This window comes from Rhinolophus sinicus, chromosome 7 (assembly GCF_057876585.1).
Source record: "Rhinolophus sinicus isolate RSI-liver-muscle chromosome 7, RSI-T2T, whole genome shotgun sequence".
In the NCBI taxonomy this organism is placed as follows: domain Eukaryota; kingdom Metazoa; phylum Chordata; class Mammalia; order Chiroptera; family Rhinolophidae; genus Rhinolophus; species Rhinolophus sinicus.
The window spans coordinates 50,976,039-50,993,953 of record NC_142507.1 but is presented as its reverse complement, the minus strand read 5'-3'; the positions used below and the strand labels follow the sequence as shown (position 1 = coordinate 50,993,953).

General features: G+C 50.2%; 1 protein-coding gene across 3 annotated transcripts; it reads left to right on the top strand.

Moving 5' to 3' along the window:
• Positions 1 to 1,257: 1,257 nt before the first annotated feature.
• Positions 1,258 to 17,620, top strand: GJA5 (gap junction protein alpha 5). Of its 3 annotated transcripts, XM_019740063.3 has the most exons (3): positions 1,726 to 1,861; positions 2,350 to 2,479; positions 14,584 to 17,620. In XM_019740063.3, exon 3 carries the CDS (start codon positions 14,622 to 14,624, stop codon positions 15,696 to 15,698), a length of 1,077 nt encoding a protein of 358 aa, XP_019595622.1. In that variant the 5' UTR covers positions 1,726 to 1,861; positions 2,350 to 2,479; positions 14,584 to 14,621; the 3' UTR covers positions 15,699 to 17,620. The 3 variants fall into 3 exon arrangements, with proteins under 3 accessions (XP_019595621.1, XP_019595622.1, XP_074174783.1); XM_019740062.3 differs by lacking the exon at positions 2,350 to 2,479 and having other exon boundaries at positions 1,258 to 1,861; XM_074318682.2 differs by lacking the exon at positions 2,350 to 2,479 and having other exon boundaries at positions 1,737 to 1,861; positions 11,592 to 16,667.
• Positions 17,621 to 17,915: the final 295 nt, after the last annotated feature.

Below are 17,915 nucleotides of genomic sequence, written 5' to 3'. Positions count from 1 at the left end.
CTCATTTACCTTCTGCGTCCCAGGCTCTCTTCCAGGATCACGGGTGTGCCTACATCTCTGCAATTCTTTCCTTCTGGGCATTCAGAGGAAAATGGCACCCCCTTTTCCCCCCAGCTCTATCCCCAGTGAGGGTCTCCCTTGGCAGGCAATGATCGAGGAATTAATAGTCCATGAAACCGTCCCCACTCTCAGATTATCTTTCTACTGAGACTCAGGGGTTCTCTAACTCGCTGTCTCTGGGGGAGTGGCTGACATGTAAGAACAAAGCCAACTGTGGCGACAATCTTTGTTTTGGAGAAGAAACTGGGTATCACCCAGGGCTTTCTATGGTTTCACATGCTGAATTCTGTCCCGGGGGTCTGGTCCAGCCAGGGTAGGTACAGGCAGGAGGAAACAGGCACTGTACTGTATTGTATTGTGTTTTGTAGTCACATCTATAGCACTTACCATGCCTCAGACATTGTTCTAAGAGCTTTACACACACTCATTAGTTGTCTATGGCGCAACATGTGAAGGTGGAACAAAGGAATGGATCTAGGTCCTGTCCTGGTCCTGCCTCTGCCACTGACTTTACTCTGTGTGACATTGACAAGTGGCCTTGAGTCGCCGGGCCTCAGTTTCCCTGGCTTCTTCCAGATGATCTCTGGGGGGGTTTCTTCTAGCTCACACAATTGGTGGGCTCTTGGTCATTGGCTTGTCTGGTTTCCATCCATTCATAGCAACCCCTGTTGTTGATATTTGTCACACTCCTGTGGGTCCAGCTAAGTGCTTCGGTTGAGGTGAGGAAAGCAGTTGAGGATGAGGGGAGTTTGAGGGGAGTTTGAGGGGAGAGATGCCTCAGTTTTTGAATCTGCTCACAGTGACAGTGATATCACAAGAGACAACCATACTTCCATCGGCTCAATTCCAGCTGGGAGACCGGCATGCTTTTGTGGCAATAGCAACGTGGTGAATTTGGGCATTGGCTAAAACTTCTAATCCTGACTCTAACCTTTACTAACTGGGTCACCACGATCACGTTACTTGATTTCTCTGAACCTCAGTTTCCTCAAACGTGAACTGTGGAAATGTCTACCTTGTAGAATTGGAAGTTGGGATGATTTAGGAAAAATAAAAATTATATACATGTCGCCCCGACCCTAGTGCCTGGTTCTTTCTTCTCGTCAGTGGAGGAGGAGAAAATGTGACCCCAAGCGGTGAGGATGCCCCTCCTTGTGCTTTGGGGTTGTCAGGTGACCCCTGGTGTCTATTCTGGGTGCCGGTGGATGTAATTCGGGAGACCATGTTTTCCACACCAGCTGTGCTCAGCTCACTAACGCAGACATAGCAGAAGTCCCAGGAAGCCCTGCTCCATGATTGACAGTAGGCAAAGGATGGGGAAGAGAAATCTCCTGGGTGGTGCCAGTTTTCGCGCCCTGGCCTGAGCAGCTTCAGGAGGCTCAGCAGAGAGGTGGGCAGGGAAAGCCGGAGGCCATGGTGCACCAGCAGCCAGGGTGAATGCAAGGACTGTGGCCACAGTGACAGCAGGAGGGCAGTGGGGGAGGAGAAGGGCGCTGTCTCCTTCTGGGGAGAACGTGGTGGCGAGGAGAGGCTACAAGGAGGTAGAGGGAAGAAAAGGTTTTAAATGAGCAAAGAGTCTAAGAGGACAAAAGAGAGAGGGGAGGGAGGGACCCAGAGGGAGAAGGGGGTGGAGAGAGAGAGTAGGAAGAGGTGGGAGGAGGGAGAGAGACAGATACCGATTAAAAAGAGGGTGGAAGAGGAACAACTGACAGGCTCAAGAGCAAGGGACAGTGGGCAGGCAGAGAAGAGGCGGCCAGAGGACGAAGAAGGCAACGGAAATTCCAGCGAGGAGCAAGAGAAGGTAAGGGTGGACTTGAACTTTAAGAGATAAAACTACTAGTGCATGGGAAGGGGCCAGAGGAGAGAGCCTGGAAATCCAGGCTGGGTAAGAGCAACGCTTTCTCTGTACCTGTGGGTTCATTCCCTAGCCCCCTCAGTGCGCCCTGGGATGGGGGTTTGAGTAGATTAAGGAGGCTGATTTATGAAGCCGAGATAAATTACTTACTTGGTTTACAAGGAGCTGTAGAAAGGTGAGTGGAGGGTCCCAGGAGTTAGTCCACCCCTGCAGAGCTGCAGTGCTCCAGGGGCATCTCACACGGGGCCCCCAGTCCATTTCCAAGCACTGTTGTTAAGATGGAATTGGCCCTTTAAAAAAACCATCACTGTTTTACGATGCTTCCTCTAGGCTTGGAATCTTTTTTGAAATGCTTTCCGCAACATCTAGGGGAGTGTTTTGATTTTTTTTCCCCCTAAGGCATGTTGGATGGTTTAAAAATATTCCCTGCTTAGTTTCCTGCAGAGGATCATGTCCCCGCTGTGCATTGTGAGTGATCTGGCCTGCCACTCGCTGTCCTGTCGGAGGAAAGAGGCTGGTGAGACCCGGAGCCGGAGCTGGAGCCGGGACAGGCGCCCACTGCAGGTCTCCTTTCCTCCTGGGTGCAGGGCAAAGGCCGCAGGGCACAGTGGTTTCTGTCAGCTCCTTGCCCGCTCTTCTAAGCCTGTGGTGCAAGAACCCAGACGCAGGGGCCGGGAGACCTGAGTTCTGGGGCACTCAGTGGCTGGGTGACCTTGGGCCAGACCCTTCCCCCATCTGGGCCTCAGTTTCCTCATGAAGGACTTGAAGTGGAAGGATCCCTTTGGTTTTATTCTGCAGTAACATTGTACGAGGCTATGATTCCTTAGACTCAACGCAACTCAGAATCACTGAAAAAGGGAAGCTTGACACAAGGCTTCTACGTCCTTACTGTGCCTTTGTTCAGTTTTTCCTTTACTGTCGCTGCCAGTATCTCATAATGGAGGGACTCCTGCTTCTTACCCCTCAGCATCTCACGGGGCTGTTTCCTGAATGAGGCTCTGGCTGGCGCACTGGGTCCGACTGGCTCGAGAGAAGGAAGGGCCGTGTGAGGGGCACTGGGTGTGGCATCAGGGGACCTGGGAGAGACCCAGCGGGACTGAACAGAGTAGAGGCCAGGCTAGTGTTCGGAGTTGCGGCACTTCTGCCTGCCTGGTGGGGGTGAGGGGGGCTCACCCCTGGGGACACGAGCTGGTATTTAGAGGCGTCCCAGCCGGACTTCTACATCAGCAGGCCAAGCGGCATGCATCTCTTCCACCCAATGCCCCCGAGTCCCGACCCAGCCCAGACCCTGATTCACTGTTCTCTAGGGACAGCTCTGAACTTTCCACCTTCCTGCCAGGTTCCCCAGAGCTGCTCGGAGCCTGCTCCCCTGGCTGTCCCTCCAAGCTTTTTCCTCTCTCAGCAGCTGCCAAGGAGCCGTCCCAGTGACCACAGCACGCATAGCAGAGACCACCAGGAGGTGTGTCCCCTGGTTTCCAACCGGGCACACCCTGGGCATCCCCTCACCCAGAGCCATGGAGTAGCCGTCATGCTGCCCCGCCTGGCCACTACCTCGGAGCCCCAGAGATGGTCCTGCTGGGCTCCGGACACTGGTCCTCATTCTTGTGTTCCAGCTGCCTCGCTTCTGTCCCCCCTCTTGGTCCTGGCCTCAAGTCCTAAGCCATTAGAACTGAAGAGGTCTCTCAGATTGCCAGCCAACCTCTCCTTTGACAAAGAATGACAGCAAAGCCTAGAAAAGGGAAGTGACTTGTTGGAGATGACACAGGGCATCAGGGCCAGTTCCGTTGCTCTGCTCAGTCCCACCTCGGGCTCGTCCGGCTTCCATCCTTGGCTGTGGTTCTGAGACTCTGTCTCTCCCCAACCCTTCCGGCTTCTTCCACTCAGCATCTCTACAGCCCTATTTTCTGCCAGTGACACCCACTGGCCTACCCCGTTCCTCATCATCGCTGCTGGCTGGTGTGGGGCACAAGCAGTGGAAAGTTCTGGGCTCTTGCAGCCAGTGGGGCTGCCAGAGTGCAGCCTGGCCTCTCGGATCCTGGCTGATCCCACTTCTGGGCCCAGGCAATTAAAACAGGACAGGGAGCCTGTCTGTTTCAGGACAGGAATTACAAGACCTGCAGTCCTCGGGGCCAGTGAGACCCCAGGCCCTGGCTCTGTCCTTTGTCCCAAGGGGATCCCAGCAGCTCTCTGTGGGAACTGGCCTCATCTTAGGCTCAAGGATTGAGCTGACCAAAGGGGAGAGATGCCCATTCTTGCCGGAAAGCTTCACGTCTCCCAGGAAAGACACTGACTTACTTTCTGCAGTCCGAAGCTGCGGGTGCCTGGCAAATGATTGCTTGATGCCACTTTGAGAATCAGTTGTTTCTGACATATTAGCAAATTATGAGCAAGAAAACTTTAGCTTCAACAATCCATTCACCTTCATAAGGAAATGGAGTCAGGAGGTCTCAGAACCACAGGTGTGAAGTTAGCTCAGAGGGACCTCAGAACTTGTGTTCAGGGGTAGGGCAGAGGGCGAGCCTGGGTATGCAGAGTCACATGAGTTAGAATTTCAACTGTGTGACCCTTGGTGACTTATTTACCATCTCTGATCCTCAGTTTCTTTGTCTGCCAAAGGGGTTAGTAAATACCTTCCTTGTAAGGTTTTATGAGGATGAAATAAAATAATGTATTTCAAATGGCAATCACATACTAAGTGCTCAATGAACAACAGAAAAACAGGGTGAATCCAGGTCACCCTGCCCTTGGCCCAAGTCTCTTTGAATTGCATCTCATTTGATGCAAAGGCCTTTCCCCTGTGAATGCTCGCTCTGACATGTAATTCTGAGAAAGTACTGCTGGGTTTCGATGACTGCAGATTTTTTTTTCTGGGACTACTTTTGCCGACCTCTAAACTGAGAGTCAGAAAATCTCTATTCGCCTCTTGGCTTTGTCACTAACTTGCTATACCGTCACAATTGTCCCCAGATGTTTTAACTTAGAGCTAGAAGGACCTAAGCAACTGTCCAGCTCAAGCACTTGGTTTTACACACAAGTGAACCGAGTTCGGTCTTGTCTAGAGTCACAAAGAAAGAGCTGGAACCGGAAAGAGCCTCTCTTATGAGGCTCTTGGTCACAGAAGATTCTAGAATCTTCATTGAACCTAGCATCTTCATGATTTAGAGCTTCACGATTCAGAGAGGGCAGATGTGGTTATGGGTCGGGACGCCCCTTCCCCTCAGAGCAGGGAGCAGACAACCTCCCGTTTCTCTTCCAAGTAGAACTGAGCCAGTTTCAAACCTGCCATTGTGGGCACGCCTTCAGATTGGTGACTAGATTCGAAAGTGTTGCCGCTTCTCAGAAGGAAGGAATCACATATTTTATAACTTGGGCGGATGGGAGTCACCTCCAGGCTCAAAAGCGTGAATTAAAGCAAAGTTCGGAGGCAGCCTGGACCAATCACAGGAACGAGAGAAGCCTTATCTGAGCAGAGCCCTGCACTCCCTACCTCTTCACCCTGGTCATTTCTTGCCTAGTGAAATAATCAACTTATAGTTAAATTAAAATCCTTCCCATTGCTTGTGTTTTTGCCACCTCTGACAGTCCCCCTCCCCTACCTGGTGCCACGCGATGGTCCTCGCCGTGTCACCCTCACCATCCTGCTGTACTTTCAAATTCTGCAGCAAGTTGGATCATATTTGAGAGGAGTTTTTATGGGAAATGTCAGAAAAGAAAAACAAACTAACACTATTGAGTATGTGCGATGTGTCAGATACTGTTTGAGGTGACTCCACAAATCCACATATTGTTTAATCTCCATGAATAAACATCCCCTTGTTTTTCAAATGAGGAGGAAACTGAGAGATTAAGTGACTTGCCTAAGGTCACACAACTGGCGCATGAGGGAGGCAGGGTTCGAATCCCGCTATTTCTTAGGAACCATGAGCCCCACCACCTCACTGTTTCTGTTTCCTTTGCTCTTGTTATGATCTGACATCAATGGAACACCAGAGCCCGGCAGTAGACACTGCCGCAGCCAAGAGCACTTACTGGCTAAAAAAGGAAATAACTTTCTATATGTGAATTCTGGCCAAATGGTGGCAGATGCTAAAGTCTGGGAATCCTGACCACTGTGGGCTGAGGGCCCCAATGCAATCATTAATTCTAGGAATAGCATATGCAAGAGATGGCCAGCCAACACGCCAGAGGCGAAACGGAAAAACCCTGGGCCTCTTCGGGGGAACGTAGAAAAAGCCCTGTGCGGGGAGTGAAGAGACTGGAGTTTTAGCCATGTGTCTGTCACCAGCTGTCAGTCCTAGGGCTGCCCTGATTTTCTTTCCCTTTTAGAGACACAGAATGTAGGCTTTCGAGTCAGGTATACTGGTTTCAAGTCCTTTAGGGGGCGTTTGCTAGTTCTGTGACTTTGTACGAGTGACTTAGCCTCTGAGCCTCCGTTTTCCATCTGTAAAATGGGACGAGACTGGTTTCTTAGCACAGTTTAATGTAAGGGTTAGAAAGTAGAGTTGGACACATGGGAAACACTCAGCTTAGTGGTCTCTGTTATTGCTGTTACCTAACGTCCCTGGATCCTCGTCTTCGTCTTGTATAAAAATAAGGGGTTGTGTTTGATTCATTCCTGGATTCCTTTCAGCTTTACTGTGCTATGAATCTATGACAAGATGGTGGCACTAATAAGGAAATGTAAACATTTCATAAATATAATTTTCGTTAATAACTGCATAGGTGCGAATCAACCCTCTCGGGATAATTACTAAAGACCTCCCAATAGTTCCTTGTAATTGAAAATCTCCATTTGCCACCCCGTCCCATCCGCTCCTTATAAATATTTCTCCTGTCAACAGTTTAAGAAGAAAAATGATTCACCCTGGCATCATTCTCTTTCTCCACTTTGCCTGCTCCTTTCCACTTCCTTGGCTTTGGAACAACTGTCTGCCTGCCCACAGGGTGTCTCTGAATGGATCACTCTGTCCTTGTCAGAATAAAATAATTACATTGAAAGAGGAGTTAATGATCTGCCATTGGCTGGAGTGGGAGGAAAACTAAAGTGATACTTTGTCTCAGCCATCTGTCTCTTTCTCCTCCTCTCTCACTCATCTCTACGTCCATCTCCCCTCTACAGTGATCAAGGTTCAGGGGTGCAGGCCCCATTGGACTTCTAATTCTCAGACAGTTGCCCATATTGCCCAACTCAATCGCTGTATCTGTATCAGACACTTGGTTGTCTTCCCTGAGGCTGGAGTGGGTTCCCCAACCCTAAGTCAGGGAAAGAAAGCAAACTCAAAATGGAGGCATGACCCCAACCATTTACAAACCAACTCCCTGTTCTAACAGTTACCTCACAAACACCCACGTGGCAGACATCTTAGGTAAGAGTGGCGGGACTTTGACTGGTAAGAATTTTCTAGAAAGGGACTTCGGGCGATTTAGGGAGAGTCTAGCACCGTTGCCAGACAAGACAAGAGCGGGGTTTGAAGCCAACTCCACCACTCACTAGCACTGTGAGCTGAAGTCACCCTCTCTGAGCTCTGGAAAAAGGGGAGGGGGACAGTCCCCTACTTCCTCAGGCCATTGTGAGAATCAAATGAGAAAATATATAGGAAGAAACGTGCAGAGTGCCTGGCACGTGGAAGACACTCAGTAAGTGCTAGCTTATTTTATTATTACTACGATCACCCAGATTCAAATTCTCTCTTTGTGTGACGCCGGGTGAACTAGAAAACGGAGCAGGGCATCTCCAAGGATAATGAAGGTTACTGAGGTAGCTGAGCTCACGACCACTTCCTCATGTAATTCTCCCTATGGATCCATTTTAGGGAGAAACTCCCGGGGCAAGGGGACATCTGAAAGATGTACACTAGCGCATAAGGTACGGAAGAGTTCTGAGATGACGGCCATACTTGGCGTTTGACTCGATAAAGCCACCTGTGATGTCTGCCATGGCTCAGGAGCTCCATAGACACTTTCTGAACTGAGCTGCATGGACACGACACTGTGGCTAAGGCATCCTTTCAGGGACAACATTTGGGTCTTATTATAACAGAATTCTCTTAATTGGGAAGCAAGGCAGCCCTCCCCCCACCACATTCCACGGTATGGTGAGCAGAAGGACAGACAGCGTGGGGCCAGGGGTTGTTATTATGACTGTGAATAACGACCTTTGTTGAGAACCAGAGCTCGGTTCGATCCTGCCCAGAACATGTGTCACTGTCCAGAATTAGACTCAGACTCTGCAGAGTGGTCATCTCATCTAATTTTGACAAACTGGGGTGAGTTTCCCAGTGCTCTGGGGGAGGGGGCAGAGGACTAGTCCTTGCCCGTGGAGTCTCTGCTCTGGACACGTCCAGTCCTGCTCAGCCAGGTGGAGGGCTCTCTCATGGGCAGAGGGAAGGCTCAGTGGTTTTTGTCTCCCTGGTATCCTGGCCACCATGGTCACCATGCAGGTGCCCCTGGGCTACCTTCTCAGGGACTCCCATCTGCTGTCATGAGGTGTCCTGAGTGACCCAAATGCTGTCATTCATCACTGTTGTCATTCTCTCAAAGTAAATGAATCAACTACCAGGTGGAAGGCACAATATTAAACACTAAGGGGGAAGAAGCATCAAGGAGATTTCAGAGCGAGGACACAATAGTGAACGCTTGTCTTCAAGGAGCTCAGGGTTGAGTTGGAGAGATAATATACAGCCAGTAGAGCAAATAATTCACTTTGTGAAACTTAATTGAATTTTATTCTTTTCCATAATCCCCTCAGCACCCCTACTCAGAGCTGGTCACCTCAAGGAAACATCATAAACATTTGCTTGATTGCATAAAAGCTGATCCCCAGGTCTTATCACTACATGGCAGTCATGTCTCCAATCACTCACTGCCCCAGGGTGAGCAGGAGCTTTTGACGGTCCAAAGGGGATGATGTAAGAATTAATGGGTTCCACCCTTGGAGGGAGATGGGGGGAAGCTTTCTGGTGTGCACCAGACTTGATCAGAAACTTGGGTGAAACCCTGGATCTGTCCCTATTCGTCTTTGGTTCTTTGAACAAGTCTCCTATCTTTTCTATCTGTCTCTCACTCTGCAAAACAGGCAATAACCATCAGCCCACAAAGTGGTCACAAGGCTTCATCCTTTCAACAATAAAAATTGACTGCCTATGTGTCTTGAAGGTATTCAGACTCGAACAAAGAAATATGGTCCCACCCTCTTGGAATCTACAAGAGAACATAGGAGGACATTCTGAACTGTGTAAAGTTTTATTTTTTATCACTGGACTGAAGAAGGAAGATACAAGCCTCCCTAGGATCACTCTGCAAAATTACCACTACACCAAACAGTTTTTTCAATCATTAAGAAAGCATTTATTATGTACCTTATGGGAGAACCCTAATGGAATAAGAATACAAAGTAGAAGATAGGGGCTTCGGACTTTAAGAAGTCTACTGCCCATTTGAGGGCAAAAGCCGTTAAATCCTTGAGGGCATGATTCATGCCCGATTTCAGTAATTCAACAGCAATCACTGAGGGCCAAATATGCGGCAGGCCTGGTACCTCTTCGGTATTATTTTCCAGTACCCAGAACAGTGGTGGGCACATAGCAGGGACTCAAAAAATTACTTGCGGGTTGGCTGATAAACAAGAACCTTTTGGAGAACACGTGTAAGGCAGCATATAACCAAGTATGTATCCTATGTGCTGCAGGGTAATTTAGGGTCTTCAGATTTCAGAAGATGTCGAAGAGGGCGGAGGTCTTGAGAAGACTTCTCCACGGTCTACTTAGATTTGTGGGGTCAGAGGAAGAGGTCTTGCCTATGAGTTTATGTTTGGGCTGCTCTAAATCAGTTTTCTTCAGAAACACTAGCTACATAGGGAGGTAACAATGCCCACGTAAGAAGGAGCATGGGGTGGGGAATGTAGATACTGGAATTCTATTTCCAGCCATAACATGAAGTAACGCTATAAAATGATTCATGTCATGCCACACAAATGCCTTCCTTTGGCCCTTTCCCTCTTATCCAAGCGGCATATCCTGTTCCCCAGCGCGTCCTCCCAAATGTTTGCTTTGTCCCAGGATATGACACATCAAAAGAGGTTGTTGAAGGTTTTGGAGTGAAGAACCTTCAGAGTTGGGATGCCCTTGTTCAAGTTCTAGGGACCTTCGCTTTTTGCCTTGGGGACTTCAGAACTTGTACCAGTTGCAAAGGGGCTGCAGAATTCAATTGTCCAGGGCTCTTTGGAAGGCCCTGATCTAATGAGGCCCTCCCCAGCCCCCTACGCCAGAGTCAGCCTCCTGCCATGTGTTCCCATAATGCCCTGTATTTCCTTAATGTTAACACATCGAGCTTTACTGCAATTATGCATTTAATCTCTCCCCTTAGTGACCCCTTAGTGAAGGGGAATAAAGGTGGTTGAGCTCAGTAAAGGCAGGAACTCCTTGATTGTCTTTTTTTTTTTTTAAGTTTTATTTTATTGGGGAAGGGGAACAGGACTTCACTGGGGAACAGTGTGTACTTCCAGGCCTTTTTTCCAAGTCAAGTTGTTGTCCTTTCAGTCTTAGTTGTGGAGGGCGCAGCTCAGCTCCAGGTCCAGTTGCCGTTTTCTAGTTGCAGGAGGCACAGCCCCCCCATCCCTTGCGCGAGTCGAGAGTCGAGGAGTCGAACCGCCAACCTTGTGGTTGAGAGTCCATGCTCCAATACCAACTGAGCCATTTGGGAGGCAGCTCAGCTCAAGGTGCCATGTTCAATCTTAGTTGCAGGGGGCGGAGCCCACCATCCCTTGCGGGACTCGAGGAATTGAACCGGCAGCCTTGTGGTTGAGAGCCCACTGGCCCACGTGGGAATCGAACCGGCAGCCTTCAGAGTTAGGAGCAGAGCTCTAACCGCCTGAGCCACCGGGCCGGCCCTTTGATTGTCTTTTTAACTGCTGTATCTTCAGTGCTTTGCGTGATGCCTAGCACCTGGTAACCACTTGATAAACTTTATTAAGTGAATGAAAGAAAGGGAAGAAGAACACTGTAGGCAGAGAACATGAGGCACCAAGATAAAAAGGTGAGACGTTGTGGGCCATGTACAGTATGTGTGTGTAGCTTTAAGTATGAAGTATGCAGTGTTGAGTATGTGAGGGGAACGAGGGAGAAAAGGTAGAGTGAGGCAGTGTTGTGGAAGGTCTCAAGTGCAAGTTCGAGCTTGGACTTGGTAAGAGGTAGGATACCAGTGAAACCCGAAGCTAAAGCAGTAAGATATATTACCATTGTATTTGATAGAATCTATTCATGGCACGGGCAGCTTCCTTTGCTCCTCCTAACACGCTTCCTGCCAAGAAGTGGGTCATAAATAATCTACAAAGCATTTAAATACTATACACCCAGTAAACTCCGTGAGGATCTATTCTACAAGTTTCTTTGGCTAAGGTTGGGGGCCAGTGTAGCTGGGAAACTGACTTCATATCCCAAACGGAGCAGCTCCTACGTGGTAGCAATTTTAAGTCTCTGTGACCTTGCGTGAGTCATCCAGGAAGTCACAAGTGAGAGGTCCTTTACCCTTTGTGCCTGCAAAGCCCCACGGGTCTGTCCCACCCCCACCCATCCTCAGCTTGGTTCTCTTGTTCCCTCCAGACGAGGCGTCCTTTCCAGTACTGTCTTTCTGATGTTCCATGATATTCCTTTCTGTATTTGTGCTTCACTTTTTCCAGATGGGATTTCTGGGACCACACGTGAGAGACTCAGCTGCGAAGCCTCTTGGCAGACCAAACCAAAGCATCCCATTCTTTGTCTGGAACTGTTTTTAGACTTCCTTGTGCGACTTGCAAGGAATAAGTGACAGAGTCAGAAGATCAAGGGAAATGTCTTCAGGGATTGAGGAGAGTTGGAAAACTTGCCCCAAATCCTGCAAGAATATGACACTTGTTTCTTTTTTCTTTTCATTTCCTTTTTATTTCCACTTCTGTTTTCCTCTCTTTCTCCCTTTCCTGCTTTTCCATCTGTTTCTCTCTTCTCTTTTGTAATGCACCTCTCTCTGCTTTCTACTTCCTTACTCTCTCCTCCAATTCTTGTCCTTCCCAACCCCTTACCTTGCTAGTAATGGCTGCCTTTTATTCAGTTCTTATGCTGAGCACTGTACCAAGTGCTTTCTACGTATCTCCTCAAAACACTCTTTGAGCTAAATAATAGTATCCCCATTTTGCAGATGAGAACATTGAGGCACAGATCCAGTAACTTCTCCAAGCTCAGCACACATTAACAGGCATTTGAACTCCACTGAGCTAACCCCTAAGCCGTCTTCTGTTAACCATTACATGGTCTCTTTTTCTCCATTTCCAACTCCCCCTTGTCTTTTCCTTCTTTCGTCTCCTCTCTCCTTCGCTCAGACACTGACCACACCCTGTCCCCGCACGTGTGTGGCTGATTGTGAGGGTGCTGAACGCTGTGCATGTGCCCAGAAGAGATGACAGACCATTCAAACTCTTATCTAATCAACCATTTTCCTCTTGAGCAAACGCTCCACATTTTTCCACATTTGGAGGCTAAGGGAGGGGACCCTTCACCACTTTTGGAAAAGGGCAGATGTCTGATCACAAACCAGAGGAAAGGCCTCAAGACCTAGCTGGGTCTTTGATATGAAAGGGAACAGAGATAAGGCCTTTTCCGCTCGCTCGTGGACTCTGCCACTGCCAGTGACTGCATACTCTGGGGCGTGGGGGGCTGGGAGAACACAGGCCAGGAGGCTGGTCTCTATCAAGGTATCCACTCGGAAGCCAAAGAAGCCTGGACCGTGAAATGTGGCTCCCCCCTCCCCCCACTCTGTCTTTCCTCACACGCATGAAGAATGTTTGGATAGGAACTGGGAGTACATTGGCAACAAAGACGTCAAGGTCAAGGTTTGAACTTGGCAGTCTCTGAGATCCCATCACAATCTGAGGTTTTATGATTCTTAGAAGGGAGCATTTATGTTCGGTTCCCTCCTACTTTTTGTTTTTCATTCTGTTGATTAAGAGTCGAGGCTTAAACCATAAGGACATCTTTGCTCATCACAGAGGAATTCTGGAGGTTGGAGATTCAAGAGTTTCAGAGGCTTCAGGGCATTTCCGAGATTCTCTGGGCAGTTGAGACATCTTGGCTCACACAACCCTGTCCATGGAGAGTGGGGTTAGGGAGGATTTCAGGTGAGAGGATGGAAAAACCTTTCCTAGAGCACCGCCTCCATGTTGGACTCTCCCGGTACCTCACCGATGAGACCTAACTGCAGTGGGGACTGAGAGAGTGACATGTGGCCTCTCACCCTGCAAATGGGACCCAGGCAAGGACTACGGAATTGGTTTGCCACTGGGTAGGAAACACCAGTGCTGCCACCCGCCTCGTTCCCTCGACTAAGATGTAATAAGCACCCACTCTGCGCTGGGCTCTGGGCCAGGGGATGATACAAAGGTAGACAATCCCTGTTCTGCAGGAGTCCCTACAGGAAGAACACAGGGGACAGAGGATGAGTACACAAGATGGCAGTGGTAGGAGAAGACTGAGTGTTCCCAGGGCCACCACTGGAGCTGCAACAGGAGCTTGAGGGAGCAGAGAGGGGCTGGAAGAAGCAACGATGGGGTTGATTTTGAAGGGTAAATGGGATTCAGCTAGGGGTGAGGGAGCATGTAGGAGGTGGTTGGGGGGAGGGCATTTGGGAATCTCCCAGGATTTAGCCTGCTGGATAAAGGAAACTATGGGGGACAGGCAGGAAGTGAGGCTGAAGGAGAAGGCAAGGGCCTGCTGAGGGCAGGTTCTGTATGGGACCTAGAGGTTTGGGGCATTTATTCTGGATGTGAGGCTGAACAGGCCTGTGTGGATGCCTTCTGTATGCACGCAGGAGGACAGGCCGAGCTGCACAGCTGATGGCTGCACAGCTGATGGCTGCACTGCACTGAGGGGTAGCAGACTGGCACTGCCTGTAGCTTACCAGTGGGTAAAGCTGGGCATGCATCTGTGGTACCTTTCGCGGGTGTGACTGAGACTTTTTGTTCGCCACCTCCCAATAAGCTGGCCCATGCTGGATGGTTCTCACTGTTTAAGGAGGCTCCCTGAGGGGCCACATTGGCCACTCACGCTTTCCTCCTCCATCTAATTCTGCCCTCTGGAGCCATAAAAATGTATTCTTCCATCTAACAGCCACAGAAACACATGGAACATGTCTGGTATGATTTTCAGCATATCACATACCTCTCTCATTTAATTCTCAAAATCCTCTGGTGTAGCTATTCCCATCCTCATTTTGCAGACAAAGAAACAGACTCAGTGAGGTAAATGCCCACACGTCGCATTTGTAGACTCCAGTCCAGTGTTTCTCCAGGTGTGTGGTTCTTGGACTGCAGATTCGGGGCTGGGGGGTACCCACACCTTCCTGAAGTAGAATCTCTGGGGTGGGGGGAAGAACACAGAATCCACATTGTAACACGCGTCTCTGTTCATTTCTGGATCCATTGATGTGTACCCTGCTGTAATCTTGCTAACGTGACCACTTTGAATCTTTTCTTTCTTTTTCTTTTATTTTTTTCCTGGGGGGGGGGGGCAGGGGGGAAATAAGAGGCTTTTAAGGGGAATTTGAGTCCTGCGTTGCACATTGGTAGGAACCAGTGGAATTCCACAGCAGGACGGGCTCTTCCGGATTTTTGCATTTAGCCTCCTTCTCTGTCTCTCCCCTAGTTGCGGCAGCCTTGGCGTCTGTCCCCCGCTGAGCCACGATGGGTGACTGGAGCTTCCTGGGAGAGTTCCTAGAGGAAGTCCACAAGCACTCCACAGTCATCGGCAAGGTCTGGCTCACCGTGCTTTTCATCTTCCGCATGCTGGTCCTGGGCACTGCTGCCGAGTCTTCCTGGGGGGACGAGCAGGCCGACTTCCAGTGCGACACGATGCAGCCGGGCTGCGAGAACGTCTGCTACGACCAGGCCTTCCCCATCTCCCACATTCGCTACTGGGTGCTGCAGATCATCTTCGTGTCCACACCGTCGCTCCTGTACATGGGCCACGCCATGCACACGGTGCGCATGCAGGAGAAGCGGAGGCTCCGCGAGGCCGAGAAGGCCAAAGAGGTCCGGGGCGCTGGCTCTTACGAGTACCCCGCGGCTGAGAAGACACAGCTGTCCTGCTGGGAGGAGGTGAACGGCAAGATCGTCCTCCAGGGCACTCTGCTCAACACCTACGTCTGCAGCATCTTGATCCGCACCACCATGGAGGTGGCCTTCATCGTGGGCCAGTACCTTCTCTACGGGATCTTCCTGGACACCCTGCACGTCTGCCGCAGGACTCCCTGCCCCCACCCGGTCAACTGCTACGTATCCCGGCCCACGGAAAAGAACGTCTTCATCGTCTTCATGCTGGCTGTGGCCGGTCTGTCCCTCATCCTCAGTCTGGCTGAACTCTACCACCTGGGCTGGAAGAAGTGCAGACAGCGATTCGCCAAGTCACGGCAGGGCCTGTCTGAGTGCCAGCTTCCTGGTCCCTCTGCGGGCATTGTCCAGAGCTGCACTCCACCGCCAGACTTCAGTCAGTGCCTGGAAAACGGCCCCGGGGGGAAATTCTTCAATCCCTTCAGTAACAAGATGGCCTCGCAGCAGAACACGGACAACCTGGCCACTGAGCAGGTGCGAGGCCAGGAGCAGATTCCTGGGGACGGTTTCATTCACATCCGTTACGCCCAGAAGCCTGAGGTACCCAACGGAGTCTCCCCAGGTCACCGCCTCCCCCATGGCTACCAGAGTGACAAGCGTCGTCTCAGCAAGGCCAGCAGCAAGGCCAGATCCGATGACCTATCAGTGTGACCCTCCAGTGTGGCTCAGAGAGGGAAGATGTATCGCTCCTGACTCCGTCTCTCACATTCTCATCACTGCTCTGCTCCTTTTGGGCCCCAGGTCTCAATGGCATTGCTCATTTTTTCCAGAAGGTATGACTCGGGCTCTGAGAGTTCAGTCAGAGACATGGTGACCCAGTCTGGCTGCTGTCCTTTGCTCGTGCCCTACCCAGTATCAGCGAAGCCTTTCAGATTCCTCACTGAGCAGGGCAAAGGAAGGCAATCATGGCAGATCTGGCCAGGGAGGGATAGGACAATTCTTTACATCCCAGCCACACACCGGATGGGTTCCTTGAGCTGATTACCCTTCCTCCAGCCAGGAAGAACCCAAAGTCCCCAGCCAAGAAAGAGCACGAATCAAGGAACCTGCATTAGATGTGCTCTTGGGCCAAGCCTTGGAGTGGTGGTGAGGTCTCCTTGGACTGCCCTTGACAGCCCCTCCCTCTACTCAGCCTTACTTAAAAAGAGGTCCTTGGAACTTGACCAGCAGCCTCAACTTTACAAGTGCCTTGGTATATACGTCTGGCAAAGGTCCCACTTTGTCCATGTTGCAGCCTTTCCTTCTGCCAGGGTGTACACCCAGCCCAGGGGGCGCGAGCTCTCCGAGGGAGTCACTGTGCACAGACTCCACTGGAATTCCTGCCACCACCTGTCATCCTGCAGCTCTTTTACAGTTCATCCCGGTGATAGAAACCATCCCTTCCCTTCCTCCCTTGGCCGTTCACCCAGTGCTCCCCTAAAGACCTTATCAACCGGAATGCCCAAGAAGCCGTCGTCCTCTCTCAGATCCTGACCAGATCACCAGCCACAGAGACCAGTGGAATTTCCCCAGGTCTTTATGAAAACAAAGAGGACATTGTGTTTCTCATATTCCCCTTGGGAAAAAAAAAATAATTCTGCTGTGAAGATGAAAATTAAAGAGGAGAGAAAATACTGGAAATTGACTTTTCCCTCCTATTTATTTCCCCTGCTGACTGTCACCTTAGAGTGCCAAGAAGAGGTGTGATGACAGCTATGGAGGCCCCCAGATCTCTCTCTCTCCCTAGAGGATTTAGCGGGGGGCGTGGAAGCATAGGGGAATCTCCAGCTCTTTTGGCAGGGTTCTCGTTTAAGAGCAGATTCTTGTGTCTCCCTGGTGCTCCAAGGAGACTGCCAGGTGGAGACTGCAGAAACACCCTGCCTTCCTCAGGCACTGGCCTGGTTTCTCTATTCAGTCCGGTCATCATGCGTTGCCATTTTGGATGAAAGTAAAGGGTGCTCAGAATTGGACACTGAGACATAGAGGGAGATGGTTACTTTTTTAAGTGTGTGTGTGTGTGTGTGTGTGTGTGTACCCGCTGACAGGGTGGATGAAGGGGAGGGGGGACCTGAAATAAGGAAAGGAGACCTTAGAGAAACGTGTGTCATTCTATCCTCCCCTCCAGATGCCTTGCAGAGGGGCTGAGCCTCACTGCTTTCAGTGTCATCTGTCTAAACGGGTCGGCATTCGGGGTTGGGACAGAGGAGGGTGAAGGATCAGAAGGAGGTTGGACCTTTGCCCCACCTGCCCGTCTCCTGGCTCCTCGTCTGACAGTTGGATGTTATTGATGGGTGGAGAGAAGGGTGAGGGTGGAGAGGTGGAGGGAGCTGATTGGGGTGCCATTGAGGAAGAATGACTGGTCATCCCAGGTCCCTGGAGCGGACACCGTTTTATTTATAGTGTGGCCCTGGCAGGAAGAGTCTCTCCAAAATGAAACGAAAAAGACTCTCCATCTCTGAGATGTGTTTGTTTTATGAAACGAGTGTTCTTGAGTTAGAAATTCTATGAGATCAGTTTTTGATGATGGGGCTTTCAGGAAGGAAAAAGGAAAATGATGGGTAGTTTGTCTTAATAAAGTCTGGCCTTACTGCTAACTCTCCTTGTGTCCCTTTCATGCTGTGAGTACCAGAGAAAGATGGCGGACGTGGTGGGGGAGGGAAGCTTGGCCCCCACCCATTAGCCAGTCAGTAAGACAAAAAGCTTTGGAGTCAGACAGGCAAGGGTTAAAATCCCAGCTGCGGATTTACAGCTGGACTCCAGCAAACTACTTAATCTCTGAGTCTTAGTGTCCCCATCTGTAAATTGAACCTGGTAATATCTACCTCAAGGGTTGTTAAAGGAGAGACTGTTTATAAAGAATTCAGCAGAGTGCCTGGAAAATACTAGTCT